This window comes from Elaeis guineensis, chromosome 14 (genome assembly GCF_000442705.2).
Source record: "Elaeis guineensis isolate ETL-2024a chromosome 14, EG11, whole genome shotgun sequence".
Lineage (NCBI taxonomy): Eukaryota > Viridiplantae > Streptophyta > Magnoliopsida > Arecales > Arecaceae > Elaeis > Elaeis guineensis.
In genome coordinates, this window is record NC_026006.2 from 56,681,257 (window position 1) to 56,703,056 (window position 21,800).

At 36.0% G+C, this 21,800-nt stretch overlaps 1 protein-coding gene across 1 annotated transcript; it reads right to left on the bottom strand.

Moving 5' to 3' along the window:
* Positions 1 to 1,011: 1,011 nt before the first annotated feature.
* On the bottom strand, positions 1,012 to 21,019 carry LOC140853631 (uncharacterized; the record flags this gene model as incomplete). The annotated part of the gene is made up of 2 exons (XM_073248281.1): positions 1,012 to 1,349; positions 20,689 to 21,019. Coding segments are annotated over 2 exons (669 nt in total), but the record flags the coding sequence as incomplete, so codon positions are not given.
* Positions 21,020 to 21,800: the final 781 nt, after the last annotated feature.

The window sequence follows — 21,800 nt, forward strand, 5'->3', positions numbered from 1 at the left end:
TTTTCAAAATCGTGACACATTCTCGATTATCCGAACAATGTCCATAAATAAGCTACGAATCTAACTATTTTAGGCTCATTTAAAATAATCTTTTTTTCTTTCTACTTATTGATATTATATGATAATAGATTCTTTTTTCTGAGACAGAGACTCCATCTTTCTTTTTCCTTATTTTTCCACTCTTTTCTTTTTTGGGCATTCGAAAGTTTGGGTGCGATACAACCTTATTAAATCGGCTTTTTGCTCCAGCCTCGATACTAATTATCAGGTCAGAGAGACATCTGGCCCATATGTTGGCCCCCTTGAAAACTTATGACTTATTAATAGGCATTTGCTATACTCAAGATAGTCATTTGGGTCAAATCTCCCAACAATCATTTTCACTAAATGAAGATCAGAGCAAGTTTGTTTTTATCTTCGGGATTAATTCATTGCAGACCCACATGAGCAAATAACATTCATAACATAGTATTCTCATAGCTTTGATCCAGGCAAGTTCTTTTTAATTTTCAGATTTTGTCAAAAGCAGTTTAATTCTCCATAATCTTGGTTGAATATCATTACAAAAACAACATAGCAATTATCTAGGAAAGTCGATTAATTTCGAACAATATGTGCTTGTAATAAGACCTTAAGATGGTTTAGTACCTGAACCTATACAACGTCAATAGTATGACGTGATCCTGTATTTTTGGTAGACTAGGACTCGATCCTTTGTTTCCCCGCAATGACGCCTTTTGTTCATAAGCAAATCCCAAGATGCCAAGATACGCATGGTCTTGAAAAGGCCACTCAGTTCAAAGGGAAAATAAGTTACTAAAGGCAACAGCTAATGCATACTATGATCCTGAACAGCTAAGCATTTCTCAGGGATCATGATTTGCATGGAATCAAAATAGAAAGAGAACAAAACACCCAGAGATGTCCAATGCAGTAAAGACCTGAGGTTTAAGCCACAAAGCAAGCATCTCCCAAGGCATTTAGTACCTAATGCTCAAATAAGTGAGTCGCCTAAGTCAAAACATTAGACAGTGAGGAAGTTGATGGAGAGTACGACTCTGAAGCCTGGGGCAATGACACACAAGGTAGACCTTGCATCAGAGAAGTGCTAAGATCCCCCCTGCTGCTAGCATTGCTGGCAGGGAACTCACATGCACTAAGTTCCCATAATGGCTCATCCACCCAGAAATCAGCGTTCATTTCTGTGAAGCAAGAGAAGTCCTCTGAGCTCATTGCACCCACTCCACTATAGCCATCAAAAAATGCCCTATTTGTTGCAGAATAAGAGGAGGCACTGCTAGATCCATGACTCATAACTTGGTTAAGAGGGGAAATGTGAGAACCGGTCCCTTTGGACCCGGTTCACCTTGAAGCCGGCATCCTTTGCCAACTTCATAGGAACCGACGAAAAAAAATGAAGAAATGCAGTGAAGAAGAGAGTTTGGGTGAAACAAGGGAACCATATCCCCTGTTAATCTGCAGCCATGGGGAGAGGATAAGGGCTATGTGTGACCTGATAGGAGTTGTACGCCGGTGGGGAGGAGTTTGAGTTGATCAAGTTGGCGGAATCCGGCTTTATCTGAGGAGAAGTAAAACCCGATCCCTTCTAATCCTCTTCTATATAAACCCTCCACCTTTCGATTGATTTCCATCACCAAATCCTCCATCATCTTTCTCCTCCTTTCTCACCTCCGGTAGCCACCGTAGCCAAGCACCGCTGCCATTACTCCTCTTAAATGTCTTGGATTTTCAGTTTTCTTCGCATATTTTATGTATCTCTCACGATCAGGATTTTTCACTGCCAGTGCTCCAACCACCACCGCTTGGTCCTTTGGGCCGTCAGCCATCGCCAACCCCACCCCTCCTTCTTCATCCTGTTTTTCTTAAAGAAAGCCACCAATTAGACTTGAGAAAGAGAAGAAAGAAAGGGGGAAAGAAAGAGAAGAGAGAGAAAGAGAATGAGAGATTTGAGAGACAAGAGAAGGAAAAAGAAAAAGGATAGAAAATAAAGGAAAGAAAAAAAAAGAGAGAAGAAAAAAAGAAAAGAAAAGAAAATGGATCCGAGCTGTTTAAATTCATCCTATAAACCGACCTACATCATGATGTAAATGAGCATCTCCTTTTTCCAGGTAGTTGAGTCAGAGTAAATAGATCGGATCTTGATTATTCTTTTATTCGTATCTCTACTGATTTACTAGATTGAGTCTAATTAATTAATTTTTGATCAATGAATTAGATTTGATCTAGGATTTTGATCTAAATCGAGTAGAGCATGGATCTGAGGATCAAGCCATGTACCGAAAATCATGACTTTTGAATTTCACTGATGTAAGTTTCCTCTTATCTCTGGATCTATTTATATATATATATATTTACATATTTAACGATTAGATTTTATATTTAAAATATTTAAAAATTATTGAAGTTTGAAATTATGTATTTATTTATGAAAAGTAATTTAGAAAAGTTGGATCAAGCATGATGTTACTTTTGCATGATACAAATTTTTAGAAAGAAATAATTTTCTTGTATTAATATTGCATGATCTTTGGAAAGAAAATTATATATGTTCATCGATGCATAAAATTTTGAATAAAAATTATTTTATTACTTTTTAGATTATATAAAAATTGAGTTGATACTGTTATAAAAATAAGTAACATTATTTATGAAAAAATTGGTTGTGAAAGAAATTATTAAAAAAAAAACTCTCTAGTTAGACTATGATCTGGGTCTAGCCAATGAGACTGATCGTTGGCTACATACCAGAAACATACTTCTTTCGAACCTAGTCAGTCGGGACTGATCGCTAGCAGAACTAATTTTTTTGAGTCTAATCAGTTGGGACTGATCACTGGCACACGTTGATGCGTCGTGTGTATATTTTAGAACTAGTCTCTTGTCTTGTCACGAGGTGAATCATAGCCATATGAATCAGAGCTGGTTTCTTTCGGGCCTAGCCAATCGGGACTGATCGCTGGCAAACGCTGATGCATCGCGTGTTTATTTTCAGGAGCTAATCTCTTTCAGACCTTGCCACGAGATTGATCATGGCCGTAGTCACCAAAGACTAAGAGAAAATTTTTTTAGATATTTGTTAAATTATATGGTATGTTTCAAAAAAAATATCTTGTTATATATTATTGTTATATAGTTATCTTTCTGAAAATTAGTTATACTTGATCCCTCAGAGATATTGATAACTTACTGAGCCCGCAAAGCTCATATTTTTTTTATTTTTTTCAGATTTAGAAAAATTCTATGGGATTTGAGATCGAACAGTGAGGAGCATAGCAGACCTTGCATATTCTGTAGGACTTTGTCCTAAGGAGTGTGCGTCCATCACGTGCCCGATCTGTATGCTGCATTCGGGGCATGACAGAGTGGTATCAAAGCTTAAATTAAAGATCATGAGAACTTAAATTAGTGATGAGAGTGGGATAGAATTTAGGGTTTTGATTGATTATCTCAAATTAATTATGGATGTCTAAAGTCGATTAAATTGTTACACAATATTTGAGTTTTTCTTTATATATATGAATTATGATCCTTAGGATTAAAGCATAGAAGATTAGCATAGATTAAATTTTGAGGAAGATATCAAGGTTAAATAATTGATATAGGAGAAAATATATATTTTAGTAATATAGCTTGGTTGTATTATGTTGTGCTAAGCATTGGATTTATTTTTGAAAATTTAATCGGATATGATGTGATAGCAATCTTGAATTGATAGAAAGTTAGCATCTTGATCAAACAATGATACGAATATGGTAATTATCTCGAGACATAGTTATGATCTCGTAAATTTGACAACAAAATCTTTGCTTGAATTTTATAGAATTTAAATCTAGGATCAAGAAAAAAAATGAAGAATATAAATCAGAGTCGCATAGCGGAAGTATGATGGTTGAGTCATTTAAAATTGATCAAAGATATTGATCGTAGTTTGAAATTTATTATGATGGAAGCTATAATTTTCTAATATAAGAGGTTTTTAATCATTAAAAAAAAGTGTGAGTACGATGAATTCTTAGACTAGTTATGATGAGACTATATTGATTGTGCTAAGGAAAGTTTTGACCACCTTACATATGAGGTTAGTTGATTGCTGATCAAATTGGTCTATTAAGTATCTAAACAAATTCTACTTGATTCGTTCCCTCCTTATGATCTCGACTTCAACATAGGAATCATGATATCAATACTTTATCTTCTTGGATTTAATTTTGTGATTCAATTTTAAGATCATTTCTATATTCATGATAAACCAATATTGTTTAAAGCCGTTACTATATAATCATAACCACCTTCACAGTCATCTGATTATTTGATTTTAATCTCGCTAGGCCATTATCTTTTGTGGGATCGAAACTTTATCATACTATTTATGCCGAAATTTATTTCAAGCTCTATTCTAAATACAATTGATTTTCATAATAAATCTTGTTGTAAGGCTTCTACATCTAATTGATCCTAACTAATTTTTGAATGAACATGTATGTATCTCAATCTCAGAGTCTTGGTCATTTAAGTAATGCTAATCTTATTAGTCTAAATAAGATTTGATCTGATAATCACACAGATTTTGATTGAAAAAAGACGAGATCTTTGATTGTACATCAAAGAGGCAAAAATTTCAAATTGACTTGGAGGTGCCGAATTATGAAGTATTTTTGAAAAGAGTTTGTGCTTTGGTATAAAAATATGCATGAGCATTGTGATGGACCTGAGGGGTCAGATTGCTTGCAAGCATATTAGTAATGTGATCATGTGTTCTTTAGATAGAAATACCAAAGTCGGACAAATTGGTATAGTAAATTTTTGGAGCAAGCACCTTTAACTATGGAAGATTTAGATTTCTCATATTTCGATGATGAAATTTTTATAAGGGGGGGAGAATGTGAGAATCGGTCCCTTTGGACTTGGTTCACCTTGAAGCTGGCATCCTTTGCTGACTTCTTTGGAACTCATGGAAAAAAAAATGAAGAAATACATTGAAGAAAAGAGTTTGGGTGAAATAGGGGAACCATGTTTCCTATTAATCTGTAGCCATAGGTAGAGGATAAGGGCTATGTGTGATCTGATAGGAGTTGTATATCGATGGAGAGGAATTTGGATTGATCATGCCGGCAGAATCCAGCTTTATCCGAGGAGAAGTAAAATCCTATCCTTTCTAATCCCTCTTCTATATAAACCCTCCACCTCTCGATCGATTTCCATCACCAAATCCTCCACCTCTCCTCACCTCTGGTAGCCACTGAGCCACTGTAGCCAAGCATCGCTACCATTACTCCTCTTAAAAGCCTTGGATTCTCAGTTTTCTTTGCATATTTTGTGTATCTCTCACGATCGAAATTTTTCGCTGTTGCCAATGCTTCAACTGCCACCGCTTGGTTATTTTGACCGTCGGCCATCGCCAACCCCACCCCTCCTTCTTCATCCTATTTTTCTTAAAGAAAGCCACCGATTCGGCTTGGGAAAGAAAAGAAAGAAAGGGGGAAAGAAAGAGAAGAGAGAGAAAGAGAACGAGAGATCTAAGAGACAAGAGAAAGAAAAAAAAAAGGATAGAAAAAAAAGAGAGAAAAAGAAAAGAAAAGAAAATGGATCCGATCCATTTAAATTCATCCCATAATCTGACCCACATCATGAAGTAAGCCGAGCATCTCCTTTTTCCAGGTAAGTTGAGTCAGATCAAATAGATCGGATCTTGATTATTCTTTTATTTGTATCTCTACTGATTTACTAGATCAAATCTAATTAATTAATTTTTGATCAATGTATTAGATCTGATCTAGGATATTGATCTAGATCGAGTAAAGCACGGATCTGAGGATCAAGCCACATGCCGAAAATCATGACTCTTGAATTTTACTAATGTAAGTTTTCTCTTATCTCTGGATCTATTTTTATATACATATTTACGTATTTAAAAATTAAATTTTATATTTAAAATATTTAAAAATTATTATAGTTTGCAATTATGTATTTATTTTTGAAAGGTAATTTAGAAAAGTTGGATCAAGCATGATATTATTTATTGCTTGATGACAGTGTGCAACTATGACCTTGTTGCATTTGGAATTGGACATCAGACTAGCTAATAACACATTTGAGTATTAGAGACTGTTGACTGCCTATGTCTGCAAATGGGCAGGGTGCTCGGCTTTCTTACCTTTAGGCTCATAAATTTGGACCCAAGATTAACTCGTTGGCTGACCGAATTGGGTCAACCTTGGTCAGGCCTATGAAAAGGTTTTAGACCAAAAGTTGAGCCAGGATTCAGCATGACATTGACCCAATCCAAAATGTCCAGGTCCGGCTTGCAAATATGCCCCATGAAGCTTGCAACTTGGTTAGCAATGCTTTTATACTAAAGGATTCAATAACTGATAATCTGATGACAAAAAAAAAAAAAAACTGATAATCTGATGTAAATTCACCAAAAAGTTGGAGTTGAAACATTTTGCCTCCATAGGAATTATTATCCCACAAGTGACTACTATTTTGTACTTGGCTATATTTTTTGAAATTACTCTAAATTATATTTACGTGGCAGAAAAAGTAGGAATAAAAGCATGCATAAAGGATATATCTTATACATAGTAGTATTATGAGATCCATTTTACCATAAGTAAAGCTGCTGCTAGGAACAATCTTTAATCATATGGATAACATCTACATTGAAGAGTATTAAAAGTAAAAAGGAAGTAATGGAACAAAATCCTATTAAACTAGCTTATAGAAAATATACATCCACTAGTATTAGTTTTACATTGCCCTAGTAGTTTTTCTAGAAATTCATTAGACAAATTGTGTAGCAATCTCTACAATATTCTCCCTCATCCTTGTATGAATTGACAATAGAGCCAAAAATTTTGCTTCTTGTAGTACATACATTGCATAAAATGATATTTCTATCATAATTGTAATCGTCCCTCTAATACATGTTTTCTTGTTTATCATAAATTTCTTGAAATTAGCAAAAAAGTTTTCCCTCTACGGAGTTGAGTGCTTTCATTCTTTTTTCTTGCTCTCTTTCTTTTCTTTTTTTTTTTTTCTTTATTATATAGAATCGGAAGCCAAAATATAATTGCATAATCCACGTAACCATTTTTTTTAATAGCATTGACATGCTATCCTGAGGATGATTTTATATTTTTTTTAGCCAGTACTCAACCTAGGCTGATTGAAAATCTTGAGGATACTCAAGTTAAACATCATCCATTTCCTTTCCTAACACTTAAAAGGTAAGATTCATCTTATCTATCAATACACTTATTTTTTTCTTTTAGCATCCGTATTTGTTCCACTTCATCAGTCACCTCATGAGTTGGGATCCTCGAAGGAGCAAAATTTGCACCATAGCAAGCTGTGCAATGGTAGATCAGCATTACATGAAGTTCTTTTTTGACATAATATTCTGCTCATAAGAACCAACTCGAAACATAATGATGTCCTTCCAAGAGTACAATCCCATACATCTCTTTTCCAAGCCCCTCAAAAATCCGAGCCATAACTCTTTTCCAAGAGTAAATTATTTTTTTGTCCTCTCAATATTTGATGTCAGGCTCTATCACTGTCGCTCTTCTTCTCTCGATAATGCTACTCATCTATAGCTTTCTTGAGATGGAATCCTTGCCTTTCTTTTTGTCAAGTGATTCGAGCCCTTACTTTTCTTCTTGCCTCATATTTCCTTCAATAATCTTCTTTCAATAGCGTTCCTCATCAATGGCTCCCAAAAGGTAATAATCATGTCTTCCTTCTCAACAAGGGATCTGAGCCCTTGATATTCTCTCTCAATGATGAGAGTTACACATTTTTCTTTCTTATGCTCCTTATCTATGGCTTCTTTGAGGAAGCAGCCATATAAGTCTTTCTTCTCGAAAGGAAAAGAGGAGAGAAGAGAAGATGGTGTTGTTACTTTTCGCCGTAGGCTTAGATATTGGTTCTCATTATTAGAGCCACCGAACCAAAAGGACTTCATATGGCACCAATCTACCACTGCACGGTCCTTTTCAATACAAATTCTACACTGCAGAGGATTTGAGCCCTTCCCTCATGGGCCCTAAGGGCAAATGTGAGAAAAATAAGAGGCAGTCAAGAAAAATATTGGGGTAGATTTTCATCGCTTAGCCGACTATCCAGCCTTCTCGTATCTGAGCTGATCAAAGAAGCTACACTAACTAAGCCACCGTTAATAAATCCGGCTCGGATTGACGGGTCCCGATTGGTAGGGTCGACGTCGGGCACCGACATGGATACCCAACTGACGAAAGGCTGCTCTCTTTGATCGGCACCAGTCCGACTAAGATTAATATACCATCCACGGCTTCTGGCACCCAACGACGCTCGGTCTGTGACTAAGGCCATACTCAATTGACGGCCGACTACGTCAATCGAGGACAAGGCAACCCGACGGTCTCATTCTGCAGACTCTGACAACATAGATCTCAGCCGACCAGCTGAGCACCGAGTATGACCATCATACGATTCTGACAGACCACATCAAGGTCATATCACTCAGACATCATACTTTAGTCGGCCTGCGTGCCGTGATGGGATACTATGATTTCATTAAATATGCCCACAGGGTCATTTATTATACCCCACACTCGGTAGCATCTGCTGCCATAAGCACGCCAAGTAGAAGGCACGCTCACCATCAATATTTAAAGATGTCCACACAGCACCATGCAGCACTATATGATAAGATATGATCGACATGATCATCTATCCCTCACCATTCATTTTGCTCCTTCTATAAATTGAGGTAAGCAGAAACCTCTCCAAAAAGAGGAGGGCATGCACACACTATTTTTGCGACCTAGAGACTCTGTCACTCTTTCCTCTCGAACCATCTTTCTGACTTGAGCATCGGAGGGTCCTCATCGGAGCTACCTCCGGTGGAACTTGTTTTGTAGATTCTTCTTTTTCGGTGCCGAGCGGAGTCTAGCACCATCTCTCTCTTATTCACATTATCGCTTTTGGTCTCGGCCTTGACTGTGTGCATCTTTTTCGGTGATGATACAATATCTTCCGATGATCCCACCGCTCACTAATTAGGGTAGCCTTTTATCAGCTTCAGACCGGTGATGGTACAAATATATGTGAAAGCACTTCACGTTCGATGCAGCTGCCACATGTCAACTGCACCTAATGGGCCATGCAACTTGCTGGTCATTGGTGTAAGCATAACCAATGGGTCATGTAACTGATTAGCAGAGCCATGCACATTATAATAGCAAGGCATCCACAGAAACAATGCAGAACAACAGGAATGCTATAATTTTGGTTGCGGATCCCCTGCCATGCATCACATTATATGATGCACAGTACATTCCATCCATACAATAAATGGCTATGCACGATCTTATGCAATGGATGTATATTTGCATGCAGCTGTTCATCATACGATGGACGATATGCTGTGCACCATACCATATAGTGCACAGCAGAGAACTCGAGCACGCTATAGTTTTGTTTGTTATGCCAACACCAAGTGCTAGCGTATCATGTGTCTCATCATGCTGGAACTACCCAACAAAGTGTACATGATGGCTGACCAGAAAGAAGCATGATGATAGTTATGGCCTCATAATTTGATAATATTATTTATTACTTGATTTTGCTTGTATGATTGCACACCAAATAAAAGGCTGAAGATCGAAGACATAGCTCATGTATATTAGAAACTTAGAGGATATTTTATTTGCAATGTTCAGCTCCAAGGTTATAAACTGATTGACTTTATTTTGCTTTTACGCAATGCCCTTCAAATTTTAGATCGAGCATTACACTTACAAATGACATATCTATTGGATGTCCAGACCATTGATCGCTATTCATTTGAGATTGTTGGCCCTTCGATTAATAGAGGGCTCAATGGGTATATATGAAAGAGCAATGTATGCATACATAAAAAAGATGTTTGCATGCCTTTGAGATCCTTGACATGCCTTGTGTCTGGTAGGGATAAGTACTCAGATGGAACATAACACATGGAGAGAAATTCTTTGTGCACCACCGGTAGTATAGAAAATCTGACGTGGAGCGCACTACTTCATTCTATTGGACTATATAGTCATTACTTCCCAACGTACATTTAATATCCATAATTTTATTTTTTCGTTTGAAATTTTGAATGACGAAAATGTCCTTCTTAAAAATTATAGAACACTCATTTTAAAAAATTATGACACTCCTTCACAAAAATTATGATACCCCTTCTCTTCTGAAAAAATTATGACATCCCTTCAGAGAATTATGACATCACTTCATAAAGGATTATGACATCCTTTTATAAAAAATTATGACTTCCCTTCCAAAAAAAATTATGACATCTCTTTCTTTCCAAAAAAAATTATGACATCCCTTCACAAAAATTATGATATCCTATGAAAAAATTATGACATCCTATGTAGAAAAGAAAAATGTTATAATTTTTACGAAGGCTTGTCATAATTTTTAAGAAGATATGTCATAATTTTTAAGAATGATATTTTCGTCATTCAAAATTTTAAATGAAAAAGTAGAACTGCGGATATTAAATATGTGCTACAAAGCGGTGGCTATATGGTCTAATAGAATGAAGTGGTGCATTCTATGTTAGATTTTCTACACCGTGGATGGTACACAAAGAATTTCTAAACAAATGGAACATAAGAAATTTGATTGCCTATGTCTGCAATTGCGTAGGATTGACACCGGGCCAGACCCAGCCTGCTTAACCACTCATCGGCTCATGATTTTGGCCCAGCTTAACTCGTTGGCAGACTGTACGTGGCTCATCCTACCGGGTCAAGATTCAGCGTGACATTGACCCGATCCAAAATGTCCAGATCCGGAGATGAAGCTTGCAAACTTATTTATTTATTTATTTATTGGGGAGCGAAGGGGAGGGTGAGCCACCCATTTTATTGAATACGTGGAAGAGGTATGCATGTACATGAGAGCCAAAGGAGACAGAGATGGTATAATGTGAAGACAGGAGGAGAACAAGATGAAACAAATGGCAATATGGTGAGGAGAAGATCGCACCGGGCTGATGGTTAGGAGTTGAGATCAGCACCCTATCAGAATAATAACTGATAATCAGATATAAATTCACTAAAAGTTGGAATAGAAACATTTTGTCCCCGCTGGAATAGTTATCCCACAAGTGATTGCAAAGAAAATATATTAAATATATTTTATTTGAGATTACTCCAAATAAAATATATTTAATATTGCAAAGAAAAATGAGAATACCTTAAATAAATAGGCCATTTAATGGGAGAAAAGACAAAAAAAAAAAAGAAAAGGAAAAAAGTGAATATTGCAAAGAAAAATGAGAATACCTGTAAATAAATAGGCCATTTAATGGGAGAAAAGACAAAAAAAAAAAAAAAAAGAAAAGGAAAAAAGTGGTTGTCCGCAACGGTATGCCCGTGGGCCGCGGAGGGTACACGGTGCGGCAGCCCGTTATCCTTCCACCGTTGAGAGGGGGAGGTTTTCGCTGCTCTGTGAAGCCAGCCTCACGCGGTCCCCTCCATTGCCCTTCCACTTCAATGGAGGCGCGACCCAGGCCTTCGCCCGAGCCGCACATCAAGTTGCCCAACTTAGAACGGGCGAGCCAGCCATACGCCCCTGTTGCACCCAGACCCAAAGGCGTTACCTTGCATCCGAACCAGCCACTGCCCCCGCTCGGGTCACAAGCTCTCGCTAGTGAGCTCGGCAACGCGGTATTGCAACTTCCGTCCCTTGAAGCATTATTTATTTTGTATTAAGGCGATGTGGGACTAAATAGAGAGCGATTACGGCCCTCAATGGCGTCCATTGGACCAGATCAATACAAAAATAGTATCCATAAGACTGTCCGTGGCAGTCATTACATTTCTAACCAACGCTATGAAGGGGTTGATTGCTAGGAGAGAAAATATATCTACTAAAATTAAAAATTCATTGACTACAAGGACCCCAAAATGTCCCTCTTAAACCGACATTTATCATATCTAATCCTGATTAGAATTCGTGCTTTCATGGAGAATAGCAAAGACAGAAAACCAACTGGGCGATTCAACGAGAAGCCTGGTCCCATGCCCATTACCTCCCTATTTACATCCACATCAAGTAATAACATAACAATAATTAAAATAAAAACATAATAAAACATCTATTTGGAGATTGGATTGGAAGAATCACAGCAGGAAATTAAGAATTTTAATAAAATATTAAGATTTCTCATGCCTTTAGGGACTAGGAAAAGTTCTGAAGAGAAACAAACTGAAATTAAGGATGGAATTTTTCATCAATCATAAATATCACAGCTATTTATCTACCCTCTCGTGTGCATTGCACGTAGGACGTAGTAGTTTTACGAAATCCATTTTAGTGTAAGAAAAGTTGCTGCTAGAAGAAATCCTAGCTGATCTCATAGCTTGTTTAGAGACTAAATTTTAGCAACCTCTATGACATTCTCCCTCGTCCTTGGATGAATTGGCGAGGGACAAGAATTTTGGTTATTGTAGTGCATATATTGCATAAAATGATATTTCTACCATAGTCGTAATTGTCTCTTATGCTTGTTCCATTATTTTTCATATATTCCTCAAAATTATCAAAAACAAAATTTCCTTCATGGACCTAAGTGCACCCATTCTCTCTTTCTCTCTCTTTCCTTCCTTTTTTTTTTTTTGTTTAATCTTTTTTATTATATAGAATCAAGAAGTGAGAAAGTCAAACTAAAATTGCATTGACATCTAGTGACCTTATCAATTCAATTAACGTAACCATTCTTTTTATAACATTGGCTTACTATCCATAAAGATGATTTTATATTTCTTTAGCCAACACTCAATCTAGGCTGATTGAAAATTTTGAGAATGCTCAAGTTTAAACTTCATCTTTTTCCTACCCTAATATTTAAAAGGCAAGATTCATCTATCGACACACATGTTTTTTCCTTTTTGTATCTATATTTATTCCACATCATCAATCATCTAACAAGCTCTAAGAGCCAATTGTGAGAAAAATAAGAGGCACCCACAGAAAGCATGAAAAAGATGGAGAGCACTAGCAATTTATCAAGAGCAATGAATAAGAAGAATAATATATATATATATATATGGAAATATTTCGCATTTGATGCCACTTCCACATGTAAACTTCTCCTAATGGGTCATGCTTGCAGCTCATTGGTGTAAGCATAACCAAATATTTGGAATATCCTTAACTATAATGTAGTTATATCCATAACCAAATATTTGCATTAACATTATATGATGTAGTTATATCCTTAACTATAATGTTGCTCCCAGAAGTTAAGTCTCATAAATCCCAGAAATTAAAAAACCTCATCAGCAGAACCATGCAAGGCATCTAGAGAAACTATGCAGAACAACAAGTTGCTATAGTTTTAATTACTAACCTGCACCAAGTGCTAGCTTGTCATGTGTCTAATCATGCTAGAGCTACACAACAAAGTATACATGTTTCTTGGACATGCCATGTAGATACTTTAAACTAAAGATCGGGTAGAGGCATGCAATATTTTACCAGCTTAATCACTTTCATCTACTCCACAGTGTTTCCACATGAACTATATTTGAAGATAGTTAAAGACTAGCACATATTGAATTCCAAACCTCATTGTTTGGTTTTGGTAGCAAGGTGACCACTACTACACCAAGAAAAGATCGAGTTTAAAAGTGTTAGTAAACTTTCAAGCTGTTTTTTTTTTTTTTTTAAAGAATTGTGTTAAGAATTTAAGGTAGTATATGTTGGAGTTTTATTCAAAAAAATTTATCTCTAAATTTTAGTTATTTAAAAATGTTAAACTCTTTTTTATTGTGATACATCTTTCTAAAGAGTTGGGATGTTTTGGAAGAGAATATCAGTTTTTGAATAAATACGATATTTTTAAAATATTATACCTTTCTCGATTATCCAAACAATGTCCATAGATAGGCTATGAATCTAACTATTTTAGGCTCATTTAAAATAATCTCTTTTTCTTTCTACCTATTGATATCATATGATAAGAGATTCTTTTTTCTGAGACAGAGACTCCATCTTCTTCTTTTTTTTTCCTTATTTTTCACACTTTTTATTCTTTGGGCATCCGAAAGTTTGGATGTGATACGACCTTATCAAATCCAGCCTCGATACTAATTATCGGTCAGAGAGACATCGGGCCCATTTGTTGGCCCCCTTAGAAACTTATGACTTATTAATAGGCATTTGCTATGCGCAAGATAGTCATTTGGGTCAAATATCCCAACAATCATTCTCACTAAATGAAGATCAGAGCAAGTTTGTTTTTATCTTAGGGATTAATTCATTGCAGATCCACATGAGCAAATAACATTCTTAACATAGTATTCTCATAGCTTTGATCTAGGCAAGTTCTTTTTAATTTTCAGATTTTGTCAAAAGCAGTTTAATTCTCCATAATCTTGGTTGAATATCATTACAAAAACAACATAGCAATTATCTAGGAAAGTCGATTAATTTCGAACAATATGTGCTTGTAATAAGACCTTAAGATGGTTTAGTACCTGAACCTATACAACGTCAATAGTATGATGTGATCCTGTTTTTTTGGTAGACTAGGACGCGATCCTTTGTTTCCCCGCAATGACGCCTTTTGTTCATAAGCAAATCCCAAGATGCCAAGATACGCATGGTCTTGAAAAGGCCACTCAGTTCAAAGGGAAAATAAGTTACTAAAGGCAACAGCTAATGCATACTATGATCCTGAACAGCTAAGCATTTCTCAGGGATCATGATTTGCATGGAATCAAAATAGAAAGAGAACAAAACACCCAGAGATGTCCAATGCAGTAAAGACCTGAGGTTTAAGCCACAAAGCAAGCATCTCCCAAGGCATTTAGTACCTAATGCTCAAATAAGTGAGTAGCCTAAGTCAAAACATTAGACAGTGAGGAAGTTGATGGAGAGTACGACTCTGAAGCCTGAGCAATGACACACAAGGTGGACCTTGCATCAGAGAAGTGCTAAGATCCCCCCTGCTGCTAGCATTGCTGGCAGGGAACTCACATGCACTGAGTTCCCATAATGGTTCATCCACCCAGAAATCAGCGTTCATTTCTGTGAAGCAAGAGAAGTCCTCTGAGCTCATTGCACCCACTCCACTATAGCATCAAAAAATGCCCTATTTGTTGCAGAATAAGAGGAGGCACTGCTAGATCCATGACTCATAACTTGGTTAAGAGGGGAAATGTGAGAACCAGTCCCTTGGACCCGGTTCACCTTGAAGCCGGCATCCTTTGCCGACTTCATAGGAACCGATGAAAAAAATGAAGAAATGCGGTGAAGAAGAGAGTTTGGGTGAAACAAGGGAACCATATCCCCTGTTAATCTGCAGCCATGGGGAGAGGATAAGGGCTATGTGTGACCTGATGGAGTTGTACGCCGGTGGGGAGGAGTTTGAGTTGATCAAGCTGGCGGAATCCGGCTTTATCTGAGGAGAAGTAAAACCCAATCCCTTCTAATCCTCTTCTATATAAACTCTCCACCTTTCGATCGATTTCCATCACCAAATCCTCTATCATCTTTCTCCTCCTTTCTCACCTCCGGTAGCCGCCGTAGCCAAGCACCGCTGCCATTACTCCTCTTAAATGTCTTGGATTCTCAGTTTTCTTCGCATATTTTATGTATCTCTCACGATCAGGATTTTTCGTTGCCAATGCTCCAACCACCACCGCTTGGTCCTTTGGGCCGTCGACCATCGCCAACCCCACCCCTCCTTCTTCATCCTATTTTTCTTAAAGAAAGCCACCAATTCGGCTTGAGAAAGAGAAGAAAGAAAGGGGAAAAGAAAGAGAAGAGAGATCTGAGAGACAAGAGAAGGAAAAAGAAAAAGGATAGAAAAAAAAAAAAAAAAAAAAAGAAGAAAAAAAGAAAAAAAAATGGATCCGAGCTGTTTAAATTCATCCTATAAACGACCCACATCACGATGTAATGAGCATCTCCTTTTTCCAAGTTAGTTGAGTCAGAGCAAATAGATCGAATCTTGATTATTTTTTATTTGTATCTCTACTGATTTACTAGATTGAGTCTAATTAATTAATTTTTGATCAATGAATTAGATTTGATCTAGGATTTTGATCTAAATCGAGTAGAGCACGGATCTGAGGATCAAGCCATGTACCGAAAATCATGACTTTTGAATTTCACTGATGCAAGTTTCCTCTTATCTCTGGATCTATTTATATATATATATTTACGTATTTAATGATTAAATTTTATATTTAAAATATTTAAAAATTATTGAAGTTTGAAATTATGTATTTATTTATGAAAAGTAATTTAAAAAAGTTGGATCAAGCATGATGTTACTTTTGCGTGATACAAATTTTAAGAAAGAAATAATTTTCTTGTATTAATATTGCATGATCTTTGGAAAAAAAATCATATATATTCATCGATGCATAAAATTTGAATAAAAATTATTTTATTGCTTTTTGGATTATATAAAATTGAGTTGATACTGTTATAAAAATAAGTAACATTATTTATGAAAAAATTGGTTGTGAAAGAAATTATTAAAAAAAAATTCTCTAGTTAGACTATGATCTGGGTCTAGCCAATGAGACTGATCGTTGGCCGCATACCAGAAACATACTTCTTTCAGACCTGGTCAGTAGGGGCTGATCGCTGGCAGAACTAGTTTTTTCGGGTCTAACCAGTTGGAGCTGATCACTGGCACACGCTGATACTCATGTGTATATTTTAGAACTAGTCTCTTTCTTATCAAGAGGTGAATCGTAGCCATATGAATCAGAGCTGATTTCTTTCGGGCCTAGCCAGTCGGGATTGATCGTGACAAACGCTGATGCATCGCATGTTTATTTTTAGGAGCTAGTCTCTTTCGGACCTTGCCACGAGATTGATCATGGCCGTAGTCACCAAAGACTGAGAGAGAATTTTTTTAGATATTTGTTAAATTACATGGTATGTTTCAAAAAAAAATATCTTGTTATATATTATTGTTATATGGTTATCTTTCTGAAAATTTATTATACTTGATCCCTCAGAGATATTGATAACTTACTGAGCCCGTAAAGCTCACACTTTTTTCTATTTTTTTTCAGATTTAGAAGAATTCTATGGGATTTGGGATCGAACAGTGAGGAGCATAGCAGGCCTGGCATATTCTGTAGGACTTTGTCCTAAGGAGTGTGCATCCATCACATGCCCGATCTGCATGCTGGATTCGAGGCATGACAGAGTAGTATCAGAGCTTAGATTAAAGATCGTGAGAACTTAAATTAGTAATGAGAGTGGGATAGAATTTAGGGTTTTGATTGATTATCTCAAATTAATTATGGATGTCTAAAGTCGATTAAATTGTTACACAATATTTGAGTTTTTCTTTATATATATGAATTACACAGATTAATTTTGAGGAAGATATCAAGGTTAAATAATTGATATAGGAGAAAATATATATTTTAGTAATATAGTTTGGTTGTATTATGTTGTGCTAAGCATTGGATTTATTTTTGAAAATTCAATCGGATATGATGTGATAGCAATCTTGAATTGATAGAAAGTTAGCATCTTGATCAAACAATGATACGAATATGGTAATTATCTCGAGACATAGTTATGATCTAGTAAATTTGACAATAAAACCTTTGCTTGAATTTTATAGAATTTAAATCTAGGATCAAGAAAAAAAATGGAGAATATAAATCAGAGTCGCATAGTAGAAGTATGGTGGTTGAGTCATTTAAAATTGATCAAAGATATTGATTGTAGTTTAAAATTTATTATGATGGAAGCTATAATTTTCTAATATAAGAGGTTTTTAATCATTAAAAAAAAAGTGTGAGTACCATGAATTCTTAGACTAGTTATGATAAGACTATATTGATTGTGCTAAGGAAAGTTTTGACCACCTTACATATGAGGTTAGTTGATTGCTGATCAAATTGGTCTATTAAGTATCTAAACAAATCTACTTGATTCGTTCCCTCCTTATGATCTCGACTTCAACATAGGAATCATGATATCAATACTTTATCTTCTTGGATTTAATTTTTGTGATTCAATTTTAAGATCATTTCTATATTCATGATGGACCAATGTTGTTTAAAGCCGTTACTATATAATCATAACCACCTTCACAGTCATCTGATTATTTGATTTTAATCTGGCTGGGCCATTATCTTTTGTGGGATCGAAACTTTATCATACTATTTATGCCAAAATTTATTTCAAGATCTATTCTAAGTACAATTAATTTTAATAATCAATCTTGTTGTAAGGCTTCTACATCTAATTGATCCTAACTAATTTTTGAATGAACATGTATGTATCTCAATCTCAGAGTCTTGGTCATTTAAGTAATGCTAATCTTATTAGTCTAAATAAGATTTGATCTGATAATCACACAGATTTTGATTGAAAAAAGACGAGATCTTTGATTGTACATTAAAGAGGTAAAAATTTCAAATTGACTTGGAGGTGCCGAATTATGAAGTATTTTTGAAAAGAGTTTGTGCTTTGGTATAAAAATATGCATGAGCATTGTGATGGACCTGAGGGGTCAGATTGCTTGCGAGCATATAGAAATACCAAAGCCGACAAATTGGTATAGTAAATTTTTGGAGCGAGCACCATTAACTATGGAAGATTTAGATTTCTGAAATTTTGATGATGAAATTTTTATAAGGGGGGGAGAATGTGAGAATCGGTCCCTTTGGACTTGGTTCTCCTTGAAGCCGGCATCCTTTGCTGACTTCATTGGAACTCATGGAAAAAAAATGAAGAATACATTGAAGAAAAGAGTTTGGGTGAAATAGGGGAACCATGTTTCCTATTAATCTGCAGCCATAGGTAGATGATAAGGGCTATGTGTGACCTGATAGGAGTTGTACATCGATGGAGAAGAATTTGGATTGATCATGCCGGCAGAATCCAGCTTTATCCGAGGAGAAGTAAAATCCTATCCTTTTAATCCTCTTCTATATAAACCCTCCACCTCTCGATCGATTTCCATCACCAAATCCTCCACCTCTCCTCACCTCTGGTAGCCACCGAGCCACGTAGCCAAGCATCGCTACCATTACTCCTCTTAAAAGCCTTGGATTCTCAGTTTTCTTTGCATATTTTGTGTATCTCTCATGATCGAAATTTTTTGCTGTTGCCAATGCTTCAACCGCCACCGCTTGGTTTTTGGCCGTCGGCCATCGCCAACCCCACCCCTCCTTCTTCATCCTATTTTTCTTAAAGAAAGCCACCGATTCGGCTTGGGAAAGAAAAGAAAAAAAGGAGGAAAGAAAGAGAAGAGAGAGAAAGAGAACGAGAGATCTAAGAGACAAGAGAAGGAAAAAAAAAGATAGGAAAAAAGGGAAGGAAAAAAAGAGAGAAAAAGAAAAGAAAAGAAAATAGATCCGATTCATTTAAATTCATCCCATAATCTGACCCACATCGTGATGTAAGCCGAGCATCTCCTTTTTTTAGGTTAGTTGAGTCAGATCAAATAGATCGGATCTTGATTATTCTTTTATTTGTATCTCTACTGATTTACTAGATCAAATCTAATTAATTAATTTTTGATCAATGAATTAGATCTGATCTAGGATATTGATCTAGATCGAGTAAAGCACGAATCTGAGGATCAAGCCACATAACGAAAATCATGACTTTTGAATTTACTAATGTAAGTTTCCTCTTATCTCTGGATCTATTTTTATATACATATTTACGTATTTAAAAATTAAATTTTATATTTAAAATATTTAAAAATTATTACAGTTTGGAATTATGTATTTATTTATGGAAGGTAATTTAGAAAAGTTGAATCAAGCATGATGTTATTTTTGCGTGATACAAATTTTTGGAAGGAAATAATTTTCTTATATTAATATTGTATGATCTCTGGAAAAAAAATTATATATGTTCATTGATGCATGAAATTTTGAATAAAATTATTTTATTACTTTTTGATTATATAAAAATTGAGTTGATACTGTTATAAAAATAAGTATCATTATTTATAAAAAAATTGATTGCGAACAAAATCATGAGAAAAAAACTCTCAAGCTAGACTATGATCTGGGTTTAGCCAACTGGACTGATCATTGTTCACACGTCGGAAACATATTTCTTTCGGGCCTAGCTAGTCGGAACTGATCGCTGCAGAGCTAATTCTTTCGGGTCGAGTCAGTTGGAGCTGATCACTGACACACCTGATGCATCGTGTATATATTTCAAAACTAGTCTCTTGCCTTGTCATGTGATGAATCATGGCTGTATGAATCAGAGCTAGTTCCTTTCGACCTTGCTAGTCGGGGCTGATTGCTAGCACACGCTAATACGTCACATGTTTATTTTTAGAGCTAGTCTTTTTCGAACCTTGTTATGGGACAGATCGTAGCCGTAGTCACCAAAGATTGAGAGCAATTTTTTTGGATATTTATAAAATTACATGGCATGTTTCAAAGAAAAATGATTTTATTATATATTATTGTTATATGGTTATCTTTCTGAAAATTAGTTATGTTTGATCTCTCAGAGATATTGGTAACTTGTTGAGCCCGTAAAGCTCACACCTTTTTCTATTTTTTTTCAGATCCAGAAGAATTCTATGGGACTTGGGATCGAACAGTGAGGTGCATAGCAGGTCTAGCATATTTTTTAGGGCCTTGCCCTAAAGAATCTGTGGCGATCACGTGCACTCACATAAGCTGTTGTTATGCTGGCTGGGGGAAGAGTGTCTTGGGAAGGACCTGAGGCAGCACTCAGGGATTATACTGCTCAAATAACTAGATCTACTATCGTCGGAGAATAGGAAGTCTTTATCGATGCTGGTCTCCATCGATGAATCGAAGGCAGGGGTGGTGCTACTGTCGCCACTCTGTTGGAAGGTGAAGTGGCTTATTTGGCTGTGGCTTGGAATACTCTGATTGGTAGTTTGCATGGATGCAGTGCCTGGTGCGGTTGGGTTGGAGGTGTGGCATGGTGGTGGAATGAAGTTTTGTGAGTGGAAAGGAGTGAGGAGGGAATGGAAAGTGTGATTGAAGAACAGATTGATTTAAAGTCTTACTTTGAATGAAAACAATACCAGCATGCACATTTCAGGCCCCTTTGATTGGGGAATTAAGAGGGTTAGTGAATAACTTGAAGCAAAAAAAAATGAGGTTAAACTGTGATCACTATGTTCTGCCTTTTTGGTAGGGTATGCTTTCACTATGAAACAAGTACCAAAAAAATATTTGTGAAGCACCTATTTTATCACCTAGATATAAAGGAGTATCCCACGATCAAACACGCCCCACTGGATTTTGTTTATGCCGTTAGACCATCTAACCTAGTTGTTTTCTGTTCAATGGTTAAGTTGCTAGGGAAGAAGAATATGGAAAAATTTAGTGTTAGCATTCAAGATAGTTATTTTTGCTCCCACTTATTTTGAGGGAAGCTTTGGCACAAAAATAAGATTACTTTATTATAACATGGAGGTCATGGATTTAAAATATAGAAACAATCTATCCGCATGCCTAGACATTGCTACTTACGTCTAATCCTTCTAGATTTTACAATTGCAGGAGAGGCTCATACATTAAACCGCCTTTTTATTCAAAAAAATTATCTTTCCCCCCTTGTTCCAACTTTTATTTGTTTGTATATTTTTTCCTTTTCTATTTGCATATTTCCATTTTTGTTCTATACTCTAGTTGTTTTCATATGTTTTTTATTGTCAATCAACCAAAAATACTTTGCCATTTTCTTTCAAATGGTCTCTAGTTATCAAGGTTTATAAAATTTGTTGATAAAGATATTTTCATAGA